Source organism: Staurois parvus, unplaced genomic scaffold (assembly GCF_062004578.1).
Source record: "Staurois parvus isolate SC_StPar_1 unplaced genomic scaffold, SC_StPar_1.0 ptg000248l, whole genome shotgun sequence".
Lineage (NCBI taxonomy): Eukaryota > Metazoa > Chordata > Amphibia > Anura > Ranidae > Staurois > Staurois parvus.
The window spans coordinates 227,597-247,620 of NW_028318044.1; the positions used below are offsets into that span (position 1 = coordinate 227,597).

Genomic DNA, 20,024 nt, shown 5'->3' on the forward strand with positions numbered 1-20,024 from the left:
GAGGAATAGTGCCCTATCATTGGTGTCAGTGGGAGGAATAGTGCTCCATCATTGGTATCAGTGGAAGGAATAGTACCCCATCATTGGTGTCAGTGGGAGGAATAGTGCCCCATCATTGGTGTCAGTGGGAGGAATAGTGCCCCATCATTGCTGTCAGTGGGAGGAATAGTACCCCATCATTGGTGTCAGTGGGAGGAATAGTGCCCCATCATTGGTGTCAGTGGGAGGAATAGTGCCCCATTATTGGTATCAGTGGAAGGAATAGTGCTCCATCATTTGTGTCAGTGGAAGGAATAGTGCTCCATCATTGGTGTCAGTGAAAGAAATAGTGCCTCATCATTGGTGTCAGCGGAAGGAATAGTGCCCCATCATTGGTGTCAGTGGGAAGAATAGTGCCCCATCATTGGTGTCAGTGGGAGGAACAGTGCCTCATCGTTGGTGTCAGTGGGAGGAATAGTGCCCCATCACTTGATATCAGTGGGGGGAATAGTGCCCCATCATTGGTGTCAGCGGAAGGAATACTGCCCCATCATTGGTGTCAGTGGGAAGAATAGTGCCCCATCATTGTTGTCAGTGGGAGGAACAGTGCCTCATCGTTGGTGTCAGTGGGAGGAATAGTGCCCCATCATTGGTGTCAGTAGGAGGAATAGTGCCCCATTATTGGTGTCAGTGGGAAGAATAGTGCCCCATCATTGGTGTCAGTGGGAGGAACAGTGCCTCATCGTTGGTGTCAGTGGGAGGAATAGTGCCCCATCATTGGTGTCAGTGGGAGGAATAGTGCCCCATCATTGGTGTCAGTGGGAGGAACAGTGCCTCATCGTTGGTGTCAGTGGGAGGAATAGTGCCCCATCACTTGATATCAGTGGGGGGAATAGTGCCCCATCATTGGTGTCAGCGGAAGGAATACTGCCCCATCATTGGTGTCAGTGGGAAGAATAGTGCCCCATCATTGTTGTCAGTGGGAGGAACAGTGCCTCATCGTTGGTGTCAGTTGGAGGAATAGTGCCCCATCATTGGTGTCAGTAGGAGGAATAGTGCCCCATTATTGGTGTCAGTAGGAGGAATAGTGCCCCATTATTGGTGTCAGTAGGAGGAATAGTGCCTCATTATCGGTTTCAGTGGCATGAACTATGCCCCAAGGGCTGGACAAAAGCAAGGAAAGGGCTGCATCTGGCCCCCGGGCTGCAGTTCGGAGACCCCTGCCTTAGACAATCATATGTGCCAGCCAACCAGCGTTTTCAAAAGCAAGATTTGGCAATGGCAATCTATCTTCGCAGTATAGGTTTCTTTAGCAAAATATATATTGAACTGGTGGTGTAAAGCAGCAAGCTTTTGAGACTGCCTAGTTCTTTTCTGCAGGCACAGTGCCTCAAAAGCTTGCAATTATAATGTGCTCAGCCAGCCAAATAATTGCTTAGGAGATCATTTTTCCCGATGGATCCAGAGCCCTTCTTCATATTGCCTAGGAATACATTGTGTCAATGGGCCAACAACAACATAATACAAATGAACTGGAGAAAAATATTTCTGCACAAAATCTTCTATTGCCCTATAAACTCAATTAAGGTAAACATTGCATATGTAACAATTTTATAGACACGATATAATATAAACATTGTAATGAACTTCTGTCTTGCTGTACATAAACATGTACTACAAATCCCCACCGGGCTGTCATTCCTTGACAGACTTAATTACTGTAAATCTGCATGTCACCATGGGGAAAACACCATCAAGAAAGACGCAAATGTCAGACAAAGTCAGTCAGGATTACTGTATAACTTGATTAATAAATCAGTCAACGTAAGCACCACAGTTTATATCCCAAAGGCTTTCAAAAAAAAAAAAACAAAGCCCGGCAAATGAAGGGAGGTTTAACCAACTGCTTTATGTGTACCGGGCCTGACTCATCAAGATGCAATATGTGATATCATATGCTAAAAGTGACATATTGATCAACACTGTCACATGTGAGAAAATCGCTTGACTCATCAGAGAGAACTCTTCTGGCATTATTAAGCAACTGGAAATCTCCCATTTTAACCCATCTTGAGCAAAATATGGAAGCTACCATTGATGACTTCTGGAAAGGCTGGTTTCCCGATGTAGCACCACTGGCTGAGTAATGACTAGTGCCTTTTGGAAGTACACGCAACTGCGCTCGAGCTCTGAGTTTGGGTCACGGGATCATCGGTTGCTTCCTTCTGATACACTGTTCAACAAATTTTTATTTTTTGCCAGTTTTGGAAACAAAAGGATCCATTTCTTAATGAATGTCACATTCTGAGTTCAAATATAACAATGAAATTTGTCAATTGGCTCTAGTTTTTCTGTAAACGGAAAGTTTTCTGCTATAGGCGTAATGACTACATAATGCACAATAATTATATAGATAGATGTCTTTCCACAAATATAAAGCAAGTGATATTGACTACATAACAAAGCCTAAATGGCATAATATATTGCATAGGATTACCAAGAAAAATTATAGCCATAAGCTAAGTTGAATCATTTTAATACTTAGGATTCTCACTAGTTTTGTCTTCAGTTTGTGTCGGTTTTGCTTCTCTTGGCTTTTCTCTTGTATTCGAGGAAAGGGCTATCTCTTACAACTGCACGTGACTACACGCTTCAGGTTCTTCCTCACTTGACTCAACCACGAAGGATTCTGGTGCTTTAGGAATTGGTAGCCCCTCTCCATGAGGAACTGGACGTATTGCCGATGGAATATTTGGATAGTGCACAGATAACTTTTTCTTCTTATTTAGCCCTTTTACAATTGGAGGCACCATACAAAAGTAACAATTACTAACATGATCTGTTGGCTCTCTCCAAATCATTGGCACAGCGAAAGGCATAGATGCCTTTTTTCCATTCAACCATTGCTCCAGTGCCGTCCCACAAGAATTGCAGCATATATGTGGTGCCCAGCTCTTGTCCTGGTCTCCTATCTTGCAGCCAAAATACAAGTTGTAGGCTTTCTTAATCATTCCTGTTATCCTCCTTTTTTGTGAGATAAAAGTTATTTCACCGCAGATATAGCAGAAATTATCTGCTTTATTCACACAAGTTCGAGGCATTACTGAGTAGCCTATATAAGCATAAAATGAAATGTAAAGACGCTGTTGAACTACAATCAGCTACAGATACTGCAGCTTTTATGCAGTGAAGTGATGCAATTAAAGGCTAATATTGCATCATCTCAGTATACATGCAATTTTCTATTGGTCACCAGTATCAATTGCGCAATATGCAGCTGAAGTTGCATCATAATTTTGAATGGCTTACGTCATTAGATGGGTGAATATATCATGGAAACTAGAGCCAATCAACATTTTTTAGGGTCATTTTCGTTTTCAGCACCCCAAAATTATGTAAGATTAGCTAATTTTATGCCCAAAACTTTTTACCTGTTGAACAGTGATATCCACCAGGGAGAAACAAAACTCACAATACCACAGGACAGCTGAACACCTTCTTCCAACTTCCACCAGGTATTCTTCAGCGAGGTCTCCAGACCAAAATCCCAGACTAGACTTCGAAATAGGCCCCCCAGCTTTGCTGCAGAGGGGATCTCGATGACCCTCAAACATGGAAAGGCTAGTTTCCCGATGTAGAACCACTGGCTGAATAATGACTAGCGCCTTTTGGAAGTACACGCAACTGTGCTAGAGCTCTGAGTTTGGGTCACAGGATCATCGGTTGCCTCCTTCTGATATCCACCATGGAGAAACAAAACTTACAATACCACAGGACAGCTGGATAGCTTCCTCCAACTTCCACCAGGTATTCTTCAGCGAGCTCTCCAGACCAAAATCCCAGACTAGACTTCGAAATAGGCCCCCCAGCTTTGCTGCAGAGGGGACCTCGATGACTCTCAAACATGGAAAGGCTAGTTTCCCGATGTAGCACCAACGGCTGAATAATGACTAGTGCCTTTTGGAAGTACACGCAACTGCACTAGAGCTCTGAGTTTCGGTCACGGGATCATCGGTTGCCTCCTTCTGATATCCACCAGGGAGAAACAATACCACAGGACAGCTGGACACCTTCCTCCAAATTCCACCAGGTATTCTTCAGCAAGCTCTCCAGACCAAAATCCCAACCAATAGGCCCCCCAGCTTTGCTGCAGAGGGGCCCTCGATGACCCTCAAACAGCGTTCCAGAAAACAGCCCTCAGGGCAGAGCCCCCTTATGCCGGAGACTCCTCTTGCAGGAGTAGACCCAGGATCGTCTCGCACCTGCTCTCTATGCCTCAGACTATTTATGGACTCTCCAGACACCTACTGGGCACACTTCCCCAGGGATTAGTTGGGCCCTCAAAAATATTCAGACCGTTCTTCTGTCTTTCCTCCCAGTGTGATTCTAGAACCCTCTAAAATGCAATCAACAACTGCTCCACTGGCTACAGAGGTGTTAAACTAAAATGTACCTAGCATTCTAAAACTTAGACCTACGCCAGCTTGCACTCTCTGGTTCAATACTTCACTGACCTGGAACAAGTATGAGAAGCAGGACTTTTTATTGGTCTGCTTGTTCTCGGTCAATGACTTACAACACAGGTGTCAAACTGGCGGTCCTCCAGCTGTTGCCAAACTACAAGTCCCATGAGGCATTGCAAGATAGACAGTTACAAAAGTAGAACAAACAGAGGGTGCACAGGCCTAGTGCATTACCATAAAAAATGTTTAATAAGAAATAAAGTAGGTGTTGTACTCACAAACGACAATAAAGTCAAGGCACATCATAAAGAACAGCTTGGTCAACACCACGCTGAGTAACAGTCTGTAATAGGGAGTGTAGAAATCCAATAGGCTGACGCATTTCGAGGACTTGCCTCTTCCTCAGAGCCACTAAGCTCTGAGGAAGAGGCAAGTCCTCGAAACGCGTCAGCCTATTGGTTTTTGGCAAATCTAAACCAAAATTCTCAAGAAAATTGTATAATGTATGGCCAGCCTAAATAATAAACACTGATTTGGGCTATTTTCACCAAAGAAATGGAGCAAAATACATTTTGGTCTAAATTTATGAAGAACAATTATTTATTTGCAAAATATGTAAACAGAAACAAAGAAAAAATGTGTTTTGTGTTGTTTTTTAAATTCGGTCTATTTTCATTTAGTTAGCAAAAAATAAAAAACCCAGTGGTGATTAACCTCTTGCCGTCTGCCTGCTGTTTATAAACGGCAGGGCGGTGGCAGTCCAGGGGCGGGTTGCCGTTCAGAAACGGCACCCGCCTGTTCTAGCTGTGCGCGCTCCCTGGGAGCGCGCAGCACCGCGATCCGGTGCCCGCTGTGTCCTCCGGACACAGTGAAACACCGATCGTCAGACGGGACCTCTGTACGAGGTCCCGATCATGTGATCACTGATTGGCCAATCAGTGATCACATGCAAAGTAGTAAGCAAGATGTCACTTGTGACATCATTGCTTACTACGTGTGAAATCTGTGAATGATCACAGAGATCACATGGTACAAGGCTATTCACAACAGCCTTGTACCATGTGACAAGCTGTGACCAATCACAGCTCACTCAATACTTCTCAATGACTGCAAGAATGCAGACAGAGAGAAAGAGAAATGATTGCTTTTACATCCTATATGGGTGTAAAAGCAACCAGTGTAAAAAAAAAATCTTCATCACCCCCCACAAGTAGTACAGTGTCACCATGGTGACACTGTACTGCTAGGGTGACAGTATGTAAAAAAAAAATAAAAATAAAAAATAATAATATAAAAAAAAAAAAAAATGTAAAAAAAAATGTTTAAAAATTATAAGTTTTGGTTATAAACTAATTTGGATTTTTTTTTTTTTACTAAAAAATAACGGAATAAATTTTGGCCAAGATTTATGATGAAATATTATTTATTTGCAAAATTTTATAAAAAAAACACTTTTTTTCAAAATTTTTTGACTTTTTCATTTACATAGTAAAAAAAATAAAAATCCCAGCGGTGAATAAATAAAGCTTTATCTGTCTCAAAAAAATGGTAAAAAATTCATATGGGTACAGTATTGCATGACCGTGCAATTGTCATTCAAAGTGTGATAGCGCTGAAAGCTGAAAATTGCCCTGGACAGGAAGGGAGTAAAAGTGTCCGGACAGGAAGTGGTTAAATACCACCAAAGGAAATCTCTATTCATGTGAAAAAATGATAAAAAAATGCCAGTGTTGCATGACCATGCAATTAATATTCAAAGTGTGACAGCGCTGAAAGCTGAAATTTGGCCCTGGGCAGGAAGGGGGTGAAAGTGCCTGGTATTGAAGTGGTTAAAAGCGCAAAAAAAAAAAATCAGTTCACATCAAGCCTACTCATCCTGACATGATCCATCCTGGAGCCAAACAATTAAGCCCTTCTATGTCTTCATCCAAGGGTGTCTTGCTCCCAAGTGACTGATTCTCATCAGTTAATGAGCCTATGGCACACTGGAGGGTTCCCATGAACAAGTTCCTGTTTCACATTGAAATTTATGACTCCGTATGAATTACAATAAAAATGTTGGTATTTGTAACTTATACATAAAAAAAGAATAAAATAACTGAAAGTTACCTTGGCAATTTCTTCTTGATAGGCTACTAAGTTCAAATATGAGATGTTGACCATATCTGGACCGTAGACGATGGTAAACATGCGATACTCCAACCTTCCTCCAAAGCTCCCAACTTCCAACTGCTCTCGTAACTTGGGGTCCTGTAAATTAAAAAGAAACAACAACATTGAGTTGCTATAACATGATATAAAATGAAATATATTAGGTTAAATATGTCATTGAATATATCCAGTCAAAAAAAACAATTTTCAATTCTAGACCATCATCATTTCCTTCACTTCAGCTATCTTATGACTGACCATTCGGGCACTCAGGCATTGCCCGAGGGCCCAGGGTCAGCAGGGAGCCCCATGAGATGCCCCTGGTACCTTTCATAGGCTTTTTTGGGTGTGATTTGAGTGTGGGCAAGGGCACAGGGTCCCCATGATCTCCTATTTCCCGGGGGCCCCATGATCCCCTATTGCCCAGGGGCCCTATGAGTTGTCAGTCCGCCCCTGCTGGGATCCCTACCGATCCTAAACTTCTTTCATGATGACGTTATCTGCAGACAAAGGCCTTTCTGCATGCAGATATATACAATACATATATAATAGACACGTGCAGAACGAAAAAAAAAAAAATGTTTGATTTGGATCGATTCGTTAAGTTACTTTTTTTGATTCGTTGCATTCGCAATGAAATTTGTTTCCTTTATTCGTTTTCGACCGGAATCCAATTTTTCCAACGGATTCGAATTAAATCAAATTCGAACCAGATTTTAATTGAAAATGTGAAATCGTTCTGAATTAATTGTGAAGAATAGCTGGTTCTGTTTTATTCAAATTTCAAAAGATGGCTAAATTCTCTCTTTTTCTGTTCTATTCGTTTCTATTCCATTCTTTTATTTGCCATTCCGTTCTTTTCTATTGTATTTCTTTATTTTCTATTCTATTCTTTTTTATTTCATTCCTTTAATTTCTATTCTATTTTTTTAATTGTTGTATTGTATTGTATTCTATTGTATTCTATTATTTTTTATTCTATTTTATTTTATTGAAATAAAATAGTTTTATTTCAATAAAACTATAGCTTTCAATAGCTTTGAAATTCTAAGTTTTGGGAAAGCGGCTATATTCTATTTTATTCTATTCTATTTGAATTTTAAAAGATAGCTACATTCTTTCTACTGTATTTTATTCAATTCTATACTTTTCTTTTTTTCTTTTCTTTTCTGTTTTATTCTAATCTAATCTTTTGGAAATTCGAATTTCAGAAGACAGGCATATTCTGACACTAATACACACAGTCTCTGAAGGAAGTCAGCAATAGTCAACAGTATGTTTACAGTTCAGATTTGTTTTTGGATTTGTTTCTGAATTTCGATTCGGAAGGAAGCGAACCACACATGTCTAATATATAATGGCAATCTGGCATCCCTTTGTTGCTCAAGCTCCCAAGGATGGCTTATGGATTGCTGGCAGGGATCAACGAAAACCATGATCATTTAAAGGGATTCCAGGGATGCTGTCTTTCATATAACATTTGAAAACACTGAAAGCTTTGTCCTCCGCTTTCTCTCATCATTCCTTTACTAAATGCTTCCAGATACTTGTGTTGAGTTACAAATTAGCTGATTGCCAACAATCACTCAATAGCCCAAGACGAAAATCACCAAACTGCACCAACAAATTAACGCAGAAATATGTATTGGACTGAGAAAATGTACCATAATAATGAACACCGGACAGCCAAATTATAAAACAAATTACATTCAAGGAATCCAATAAATGCCACCAATAAACGGTTAAGACTTCCATATCTCAGACCCAGGGTGTGACCACCCGGCAAATACAAATATTCCCAATCCTTATGCAAGAATAAAGAGTCCTATAACCCATCCTTACTACAACCTCAGCTAGATGTTCTTATTTTAATACTCCACCTACGACTTGTAAATGATGCAGGTTCTAAGTGCAATCCAAGAGGAGACTAAGGAAATCTGGCCACATACATTACAACCTCAATTTAAAATTTCCTTTAGGTTTATCAACAACTATGAAATATAAAACCATCCTCCACCGGATATACACTCACCGGCCACTTTATTAGCTACACCTGTTCAATTGTTTGGTAACAAACTACTACTCAATCAAGCACATGGCAGCAACTCAATGCATTTAGGCATCTAGATGTGGTGAAGACGACTTGCTGAAGTTCAAACTGAGCATCAGAATGGGGAAGAAAAGGGATTTAAGTGGCTTTGAATGTGGCATTGTTGTTGCTGCCAGACGGGCTGGTCTGAGTGATATGCTTTAATATTCAAAAAGTGCTGATCTACTGGGATTTTCACGCACAACCATCTCTAGGGTTTATAGAGAATGGTCCAAAAAGAGAAAATATCCAGGGAGCGGGAGTTGTGTGGATGAAAATGCCTTGTTGAGGTCAGAGGAGAATGGGCAGACTGGTTCCAGATGATAGAAAGGGGACAGTAACTCATGTCAATATGGACCAAATTCTCTGAGGAATGTTTCCAACACCTTGTTGAATCTATGCCATGAAGAATTAGGGCAGTTCTGAAGGCAAAAGGGACCCAACCCGGTACTAGGAAGGTGGACCTGATAAAGTGGCCAGAGTGTAAATGAAATGGATTGCACAGCTGGTGGTAATTGTAATGGTTAAAGGTGGTACAATCAAACTGCCACCTTAAAGGAAATCCAACCAAGAATGAGAGGTGGAGAGATATTTATCTGTCTTCAAACACTTCGTTCCATTGACAGGACAGTCAGTGACAGCATGGATTTTTACAGCTAATGTGTCTGTCAACTCAAATAATTAATTTCTCTTATTTGATCTTTTTTGTCTACCATTGAACATTTTATATCTGTTGGATAACTGCAAATGAATAACTGTTGATCCTGCCAAAACAGATTTCCGTTGTTCTTAATCTGCTTTTCTACACTTTAAACTTGTTCCACATGCAATAGATATGCTTTAAGACTGGCCACAGTTCACTAGTGTTTGGCATTACGTGAACTTCCCAATGGAGGATCCCTACATGATCACAAGTAGCATATATGAGCTCCTTGCTTGGCATTACGCGAGCATCCCCGTAGAAGATCCCTACATGAACACAAGGAACATTTATGGGCTCCTTGTACACAGGGACCTGGTATGAGCCAGTACCAGAACCAGAGATAGAATGAGGCTGAATCCTATTCAAGGTAGCAGTTTCGCCCCCATCCCCCTTCATCTGGCATTCATAAGGAGTGCAGTAGGGACAGAGAAGCCACCCCATTTCCAATGCTTGTACTTGCTTGGCCCCTACACATCAGACTTCAGCTTCCTACTAGTGGACCTTCCCCTGTAAAGCGACAGGCAGGTGTACAGCTTTGGACAATTGCTCTGATCCCATAGTTTGTTGGAGAAGCATGAAGGTTGTGGCTGAGTTTTCTGGGCATAAAGTACAAACTAAAATAGGCCCTGAATTTTGGTCTCTACTGGCACAAAGTATATAGATCTACCCATCAAACTCCAGCTGCCTACCAGTAGACCTCCCTCTGTGAAGCAACAGGCAGGTGCACAGCTTTGGCCAATTGCTCTGCTCCCCTAGTTTGTTGGAGAAGCAGGAAGGTTGCGGCTGAATTCCCTGGGCATCCATACAAACCACAAATAGGCCCCAAATTTTGGTCTCTCTTGACACATAAAGAATATAGATCTACCCATCAGACTTCAGCTGCTTACCGATAGACCTCCCTCTGTGAAGCAACTGGCAGGTGCACAGCTTTGGCCAACTGCGCTGTCCCCCTAATTTGTTGAAGAAGCAGGAAGGTTGTGGCTGAGTTTTCTGGACATCAAATTCAAACCACAAATAGACCCTACACTTTGGACTCTACTGACTCATAAAGTATAAAGATCTCACAAATGTGTGTATTGTGAGATCTGTAAATGTTATGGGTTCACAGAGTGCAAAAATCTGTGTTTTTTTGTGGTCTGATTTATATTCTTTACCAGGGGACCCTGAACTCAGCATCACCTTAACTAGTTTCCTGGACATCCACTAAGATCTGGACTCCTACCTGGTCTCTAATGGATGATCTGGCCCTGGTCAGAACCCCAGCTCTACAAAGCTCTAGTACTAACCACTAATTTGCAGTCCCCAAGCAAGCATGTGACATCCCCCCCATACTGCATCATTTAACAGGGTTAAGTCAACTGAATAGGACTCAAGTACCAGGAGGCCTGAATACATCTTTTATTAAACTAGTGCACAGAGTTGTCCATAGACCATGGAAGACCAGTAGAAGTGCAGAGATATTTCATGTTGTGACCACACATACAAACTCAAGTTGTTGGTGTTTTTCATGTTTATGCAGGGGACACAGGAGCCTGAGGATGGTGGACCTTTCACCTGTGAAGGCTCGCCTGTTGTGTGTGTCTACTTGAAGGAAGGGGTTAACATGTTCTCTTTACTGGGGCTCCTCCTTGCTACGTTGATGCATAATGTTCCATTACACTGCTAGGATGTGGAAGATGTACCGTTTAAGCACTCAATAAAGAAGATGGATTTTGCTTCTGGCTGGAGTGGTGTTATTTGACAAGGATGCTTGTACATAGCTAGGCCACAGGTGGCTGGAAGGGTGTGACATAATATACTACACTGATGCTGGTGTGAAGGATCTTCAATACAAGTAACTAGCGTAAATCTGGTCAGTCTGTGAGTTGGTGGTGGCTAGTGGAAAGAGGTCTACCATCCAGGTGGCAAGTAGAGGGCTCCTCAAATGGAACACATCTTTGCCTTCATGAAGGAAGGGGTTAACATGTTCCCTTTACTGGGGCTCCTCCTTGCTAAGTTCTTGAAGTGATGACTCCAGTCTGCCTTCCCTGGTGTTTAGAAGTGGGAAGTTGGTTTAAGATAGGGTGAACAGTGTAGAGCGCTAGGAAAGAGGGCTGGTAACTTTGGTTGTTCCATGTGGGCTTTACCTACAATAATCTTTCCCAGGAACTGGGCCAGATGCACTACAATGCTCCCCTGACCCTGGGAACAGGCTTCTTCCTAATGCCACTGAGTGGAGGTGCTGGACTATAACAGATGTTCCTGATGATGCATAATGTTCCATTACACTGCTAGGATGTGGAAGATGTACCGTTTAAGCACTCAGTAAAGAAGATGGATTTTGCTTCTGGCTGGAGTGGTGTTATTTGACAGGGATGCTTGTACATAGCTAGGCCACAGGTGGCTGGAAGGGTGTGACATAATATACTACACTGATGCTGGTGTGAAGGATCTTCAATACAAGTAACTAGCGTAAATCTGGTCAGTTTGTGAGTTGGTGGTGGCTAGTGGAAAGAAGTCTACCATCCAGGTGGCAAGTAGAGGGCTCCTCAAATGGAACACACCTTTGCCTTCATGTCTCATTAACTCCAGGTGCATGGGGTGATTGACAGAGTCATAGGCTGCAATAACAAAAGAAACGCAAGCAACTCCTGACTAATGGCAGACCAGGGAGATGTCATTGTCGGGTTTCAGATCCAACCATCTGTACTAGACAAGATTGGTCTGTATGGACTTGGGGCAAATAGCAGGCGGCCCCCGGAGAGACCCTCTTTTCTGTAGGCCCTTATCAGAGTAATGACTACAAGGGACAGCTAGTAGGCAGCCTACATTCACATTAATATGTGTTTCTTATTTAGCCAAAAGTGTCAACATGGGATAAGAATCTTCTCACGTCTATGATCAGCTTAGTATTTGGTTGCTAATTAGTATTGTTTCCATGGTTTGGACAGGGATGCTTGTACATAGCTAGGCCACAGGTGGCTGGAAGGGTGTGACATAATATACTACACTGATGCTGGTGTGAAGGATCTTGAATACAAGTAACTAGCGTAAATCTGGTCTGTTTGTGAGTTGGTGGTGGCTAGTGGAAAGAGGTCTACCATCCAGGTGGCAAGTAGAGGGCTCCTCAAATGGAACACACGTCAGGTGACCTTTGCCTCCATGTCTCATGAGCCTCAGGTGCATGGGAAGATAGCCAGAGTCATAGACTGCAATAACAAAAGAAATGCAAGTAACTCCTGACTAATGGCAGACCAGGGAGATGTCATTGTCGGGTTTCAGATCCAGCCATCTGTGCTAGACAAGATTGGTCTGTATGGACTTGGGGCAAATAGCAGTCGGCCCTCTGGAGAGACCCTCATTTCTGTAGGCCCTTATCAGAGTAATGACTACAAGGGACAGCTAGTAGGCGGCCTACATTCACATTAATATGTGTTTCTTATTTAGCCAAAAGTGTCAACATGGGATAAGAATCTTCTCACGTCTATGATCAGCTTAGTATTTAGTTGCTAATTAGTATTGTTTCCATGTTTAGGACAGGGATGCTTGTACATAGCTAGGCCACAGGTGGCTGGAAGGGTGTGACATAATATACTACACTGGTGCTGGTGTGAAGGATCTTGAATACAAGTAACTAGCGTAAATCTGGTCAGTTTGTGAGTTGGTGGTGGCTAGTGGAAAGAGGTCTACCATCCAGGTGGCAAGTAGAGGGCTCCTCAAATGGAACACACGTCAGGTGACCTTTGCCTCCATGTCTCATGAGCCTCAGGTGCATGGGAAGATAGCCAGAGTCATAGACTGCAATAACAAAAGAAACGCAAGTAACTCCTGACTAATGGCAGACCAGGGAGATGTCATTGTCGGGTTTCAGATCCAGCCATCTGTACTAGACAAGATTGGTCTGTATGGACTTGGGGCATATAGCAGGCGGCCCCCCGGAGAGACCCTCATTTCTGTAGGCCCTTATCTGAGTAATGACTACAAGGGACAGCTAGTAGGCGGACTACATTCACATTAATATGTGTTTCTTATTTAGCCAAAAGTGTCAACATGGGATAAGAATCTTCTCACGTCTATGATCAGCTTAGAATTTAGTTGCTAATTAGTATTGTTTCCATGTTTTGGTTCTCTGGATATATGTACTGTGGAGAGCTGTTTGCAATAAGTTCATTACTGTCGGGTTGCATCTCATTACCTTCACAATGAAACAAAACATACAGCAAGACAGGAGACAACAGATTACCTTATGGGGGGCTGCTACAGACTGGAAACACGACTGATAAGTAATTACCAATTTCCGTCTTTTACACCATGCATGGATTAATATTACAACATTTCTTATCATAACTTTACTGGGAGGTATAAAAAAAAGCAAAAGGATTACCAGCACGAATAACTGTTTTCTCTGTAGCAGCTATGAAAGGAGACATTATTTTTTATTATTAATATTCTGTACAGAGCTGGCATGTTTGCCTTTATGATTTTTGGAAAGAAATAAGATTAGTTTGGCATAATGGCTGTGACTCACTGATTGACTTATCTCACTGCAAGGCTACCAGTCTGTAGGATTGAAACAACTCTCTGCAGTGTTTAACCTCCCTGGCGGTATGATTATTTCAGATTTTTGGTGCTGAAAGCGGTACCATTTTTTGCATGGAAATATGTAGTTTTTTTATTGTAGGCTGTAATTTTTAGGAATAACTCCCTGAAATCTGTCCAAACAAGAGTCTAGTAAACATCCCGGGGATGATAAAATTTGAAACACAAAATCATAAATTATAATATAATAAATAATCATAAAAAATAATAATATAATAATAATACATTTAATTCAATAATATAATCAAACCAAAAACACTGAAATTTGAAATACAGAGGCAAATTCGCACGTCGCTGAGCAAAGTCGCAAAATCGTTTTCAGTGTCTGATGAGGAATTTCCCCACGAATCATTATCACTCAATTCTGCAAGTGGTTCTGATTTACTATCGCTGTTCTCTAGCCGGTCTAAAACCGCTTTTGACCTAAAGGGACGCTTTTTGGACGCCATGGACGTTTCTCAGTTTCCAGGCAGAAAGAACAGTAAAAATGCAGGCAGGGCGCCGGACAAAGCACTCGGGACAAAATGTATGTGAAATGGGTTGAAACAGCAATGTTTTACTATGTAAAATTTGTTTGGAAAAAAATGACATTTTTTAAAATGTTCAAATTTCCCGCCACCAACGGCGCCCGTACGTCCTGACGTCACAGGGACCGGAACACAGAAGCCGGATGCCGGCATCGGCCGGAGGAGATGGCCGAGGACGCTGCAGGGGGGACATCGCGGGAGCGAAGGACAAGGTAAGCTCTGCAGGGACTCCATATGCAGTGCCGCATGGTAAGCACGAGTGTAGCTCGGGGTTACCACTTTTGGTACTGACATTTTACCCCGAGCTACACTCGGGATCACCGCTAGGGAGGTTAATGGGAAAAAATGCTCACTATGCTCAAAGCAGCCTTATGAAGGGGCATATTTACCACAAGGCAAACAAGGCACTTGCCTAAGGTGGCATTTTCAGGGGGGGGCAGCACCTCCCCCAAGAAGAAGGGATGAAAAAAAGGACACGCGCACCATGGGAACCAGGTGCGATCCAAGGCAGGCTGCGGGCTGCTTGATGGTTTATGTAGAGCCCGACTCTCATTCCCGAGGATGTCTGGAGCTGTGAAGATGAGTGTCTCTTTATCGTCGGGGGGGGGGGGGGGGTGGGTAGCGGAAGGGTGGAGGGAAAGGGTGTTGTTGATAAATGTCAGGCTCTCTCCACAGGATGGGGAAGGGGGGGTTGTATTGGTTGGTGTTCGTGGGGGCAGACGATTTTTCTGTTGCCTAGGGCAGCAAAACAACCTAAATACACCACTAGCCTTGCGGCGTGTGATCTTTTCTCTGGGTTTTACGTCTGTAGCCACCCTGCTCTAAGCAGGAGCGCCTGTTTAACCTTACTCCAAAACGGAAAAGAAAAAGGGGTAGGACTTTACAGGTACCAATAAACATACAAAATTATAATTAAAAAATATGGCTTTATTGAGAAAATTTTAAGAGAACTGCCATACATGGAACCATAAATAACTCTGTACATCAATGGTTGTTTAAGTTCCATCTAACAAGGATCTTCAGATGGCAACTTGGGACCTCAACGCGTTTCAGCTCATAGAGAGTCTTCTCATGTCTTCTCATGTAAAAATAATGGGTTCCTCTCCCTTGCACTCTATCGGATCCCACTCTGAGGGCCTCTTTGTAGGACATGCATCCATATGTTTGTTTTTAGGCTACATCTTTGGATTATACTGCTTTTCTCCTGATAAAGGCTATTTACCAAGTGTAGCACTGCCCTCGTAGGTGTTGCTGACGAATTGGGTTCCCCTATAGTCCCACACAGCCAGTCATTTAGCATTTTTCCACCCAAGCTTTCATCTCTAAACAGAAAACAGTTCTTGAGCGTTTTTTTTTGTTATTTTTATTAAGGGGATTAGTACTTGGATAGGGTAAAGGGGTGTATAGGAGGCCCAAGGGAACTGAATCTGAGGACAACTTCCTAAACTATTCAAAGCTTTTTTTCTCTGACACAGTCCCTGTTGGAGTGCTAGCCAGCTGCTCCTAGTTGTATCATCCCAAACCCTAGATGAACTCCTCTTCAACCAGAAATCTGGGGATTTTCTTCCTGAGAAGAGGATTTGGCTCCTGGTCCTTTAAATTAGATGCACAGTCACTAATAGGGGGCTAATCTGGTTTCCGACCAGAGTGCTCCTTCCCCTCTCCACCCAGGGGGTGCAGGTGTACTCACTCAGATCCTCTCCAGTAACGCTTGTGGGATGGCTGTGGCTACCAGGCCTATCAGCTGGGCTGCTCCTTCCCTGCCATACAGGTGGTCCTCTCTCAGGGGCCAGTGAGCCCCAAGATTTCCTCCAGGTACGTAGGCAGGCCCCATCCCACTAGGCCTCCTGGCAGCTTTCCTTTTCCAGCCCAAGGGTGGACTGACCATTTGGGAACTCGGGCACTGCCCGAGGGCCCGGGGTCAGTAGGGGGCCCCATGAGATGCCCCTGGTACCTTTTCATAGGCCTTTTTGGGTGTGGTTTGAGTGTGGGCAAGGACACAGGGGCCCCATGATCCTCTGTTGCCCGGGGCCCCATGAGTTGTCATTCCACCCCTGTTCCAACCTCACATCTTCCTACTCCATACTCCTCTCTCAACACCACACTCCTGCTACTGAGCATGCTCCTACACTTTTAAGGGAGTCCCAGCCCCTTGTCAAGCCTCCGGTTGGAGATTGGCTGTGGTCCCTAAAGAGCCTACCTCAGATCCACGCACTACCTCCAAGGCCCTTCTCTGAAAGCCTCAGACCAGGAGGAAATTCCAGAGGGGCTGGTCTGCAGAGTCTCTCAGTCCTGACCAGCATTTGACCACTCACCAGGGGCGGACTGACAACTCATGGGGCCCCCGGGCAATAGGGGATCATGGGGCCCCTGTGTCCTTGCCCAAACTCAAAAAAGCCTATGAAAAAGGTACCAGGGGCATCTCATGGGGCCCCCTACTGACCTCGGGCCCTCGGGCAGTGCCCGAGTTTCCAAATGGTCAGTCCGCCCCTGCCCCTCACTTGAGCTGCTAACCAGGTCCTCACTAACCATTAGGGTCTATCTCCCCCTAGCTTAACTAGGACGGTGCTACACAAAGAATTGAACAGGTGCACCTAATAAAGTGGCCAGTGAGTGTCTATAATTACAAAATATACAATAAAAACAGCTTTATAAAACATTACCAAATACTGATAAAATAACTTGCATCAAGCTGTTCTCTTTTATATGTGTATCTGAAACACAGAATAAACTCTGCATCCCCTTTAAGGAAGGCGGTGTAATAAGGTGAAGTGATGAAAGCTGATCTATTTTGAGTGTCATTTCAGTTTATCGGATATTTCTGCCCTTTGGCTATGTGATCCAATCATGACACCAAATACATATAATCTATCAAAACAAACAGTTATAATTCATCACGGAGCCGAGGAATGCGCTCTATTGTGATGCAACATGACAGCCCAATCTCATATGAGGACACGGTTCACTGGACCCAAATAGGTTCAGCCAACATGATACATTCACATAGCACCTCCACACTCCATAGCCATGTCCGCAATCACGCACCATCTACAGAAAACAACAGCAGCCGCTTCCGGCCGTAACATGCGGAAAGACAAGCACATAGATTTTTTCGCTGCGGCACTACATTCTGAAGTCATCACTCAGAATTATGTTTTTCAATTTTACGTCTATGAACTGGTATGCTGCTACCGTTTAGAGCAACGCTGCTTATCACTAAAACATTTTATCGGTGAAAAAAAACAGAATAAAATGGTATAGGATCCGCAGGTTATATTCTCAGCAGTCAAATCCTCTATTATTCTCTATGACAGCATTTCTCACATTTTTTTTAGTCGCAGCACCATTTGAAGGTATACAAAATCTGGAGGCGCCTCAGTCTAAAATGTGATTTATCAATGGGAAATCTGAGCCTGGGAGGATGGACACCACCGCCATGATGAAATTAACGGATCGGTGTGAAAGTAGCATCACAAATGCAAATGTGAACTAAATAGATTGTTGGGGAAAAAAAAGAAAAGGGAAGACTTCCTGAGAGTTGTGATTGGCTTACTGAAGCAGAACTAACCTCGGCGCCGGTAATAAATAGGAAATGAAGCCGTAGGCGGTGACTCCGCGTGTGACATTCGGGGACGGCTGTTTGCTTCACAGATGGAAAATAAGACGTTTTGTGTAACAATCCAGTGTAGAAGCGGCACCGCCAATAATCCGTCATTGGAAACACATGATGCTCGGGAATTCCTCCAGATGCAAACGATTGCAGCTTTCCATCACTCCGTGGGCTGCTAGTGTTATAGGACAGGCAAGCAAACCTGTCTGTCTGTCGGGGAGAGCAGATATAGTGAATGCAGGGTCCGGGGAGAGCAGATATAGTGAATGCAGGGTCCGGGGAGACCAGATATAGTGAATGCGGGGTCCGGGGAGACCAGATATAGTGAATGCGGGGTCCGGGGAGACTGGATATAGTGAATGCAGGGTCCGGGGAGACCGGATATAGTGAATGCAGGGTCCGGGGAGACCAGATATAGTGAATGCAGGGTCTGGGGAGAGCGGATATAGTGAATGCAGGGTCCGGGGAGACCGGATATAGTGAATGCAGGGTCCGGGGAGACCAGATATAGTGAATGCGGGGTCCAGGGAGACCAGATATAGTGAATGCAGGGTCAGGGGAGAACAGATATAGTGAATGCAGGGTCCGGGGAGACCGGATATAGTGAATGCAGGGTTCAGGGAGACCAGATATAGTGAATGCAGGGTCCGGGGAGACCGGATATAGTGAATGCAGGGTTCAGGGAGACCAGATATAATGAATGCAGGGTCCGGGGAGAGCGGATATAGTGAATGCAGGGTCCGGGGAGAGCGGATATAGTGAATGCAGGGTCCGGGGAGACCGGATATAGTGAATGCAGGATCCGGGGAGACCAGATATAGTGAATGCAGGGTCCGGGGAGAGTGGATATAGTGAATGCAGGGTCCGGGGAGACCAGATATAGTGAATGCGGGGTCCGGGGAGACCGGATATAGTGAATGCAGGGTCCGGGGAGACCAGATATAGTGAATGCAGGGTCCGGGGAGAGCAGATATAGTGAATGCAGGGTTCGGGGAGACCAGATATAGTGAATGAAGGGTCCGGGGAGACCAGATATAGTGAATGAAGGGTCCTGGGTTTAGTAACACTTTAAAGCGGAACTTCTATCAAAAAGTTAAGTACTTCCCATTCTCTCCCTCTCCCAAACTTGTAAGGTTTTCTAGGGGGAGCATGTCGGCAGGTTCTGTCTGCTTCCTCCTCTGTAGGTGGCACTCAACAGAAGTAGAACTTTTTTTGTTTGTGTTTTGCACTTGCACATTTTTTGTTCCCTTATGGGTTTTTAGTTTTTTCCACGGACTTAAAAAAAAACCTGCAGCTGGAGAGCAGTGCCTGGACATTGCATGTCTGACATTGCGCCCCTAAGGTAATACCCCAATTTATCAGACTATCACCTACTCTGCTCACTTTTAGGTGATCTCTGAATCTCTTCAGGGAAGCCTATCCTGCCCTCAGCTAATTATGGAATCTTCTATTCCTCCTACCAGTCCATCCCCCACAGTTACTACTAGCCCCTCCCTCTTAGATTGTAAGCTCCCAGGATCAGGGCCCTCCTATCCCTCTTGTATTGAACTGTATTGTTGCTGTATTGTCTCCCGTTATATTGTAAAGCGCTGAGCAAACTGTTGGCACGATATAAATCCTGTATAATAATAATAAATGGTTTCGGGGAGCGCGGGGTCATGCATTACATGATGGTTCAGGGAACTTTGCTCGGCACAACATGTTAGGCATCATACCACTGGGTGAAAGTATTTAGTGTATGATTGGGACTGTATTGTTGGGTGGTGTATTTATGCGTTGCGTCGTAGTACAGGGTGGAATATACCCCGATAAAGTACCTTGCTTTTTATGCATCTTATAGAAAAATAAAGTATGTTTTTTCAACAAAAAATAACTTCAGCTGGAGAGGAAATCAAGAGAAACTCTGTTTCTCTAGGGTTTCCTT

At 43.6% G+C, this 20,024-nt stretch overlaps 1 protein-coding gene across 2 annotated transcripts in view; it reads right to left on the reverse strand.

Moving 5' to 3' along the window:
- The window catches only part of PLCB1 (phospholipase C beta 1), an 815,168-nt gene that overhangs the window by 225,752 nt on the left and 569,392 nt on the right, over window positions 1-20,024 (reverse strand). For both annotated transcript variants that reach the window (XM_089680621.1, XM_089680620.1), the window contains exon 4: window positions 6,552-6,692. In XM_089680621.1, coding sequence (XP_089536747.1) covers window positions 6,552-6,692 — 141 coding nt within the window. The remainder of the gene's footprint in view (window positions 1-6,551; window positions 6,693-20,024) is intronic.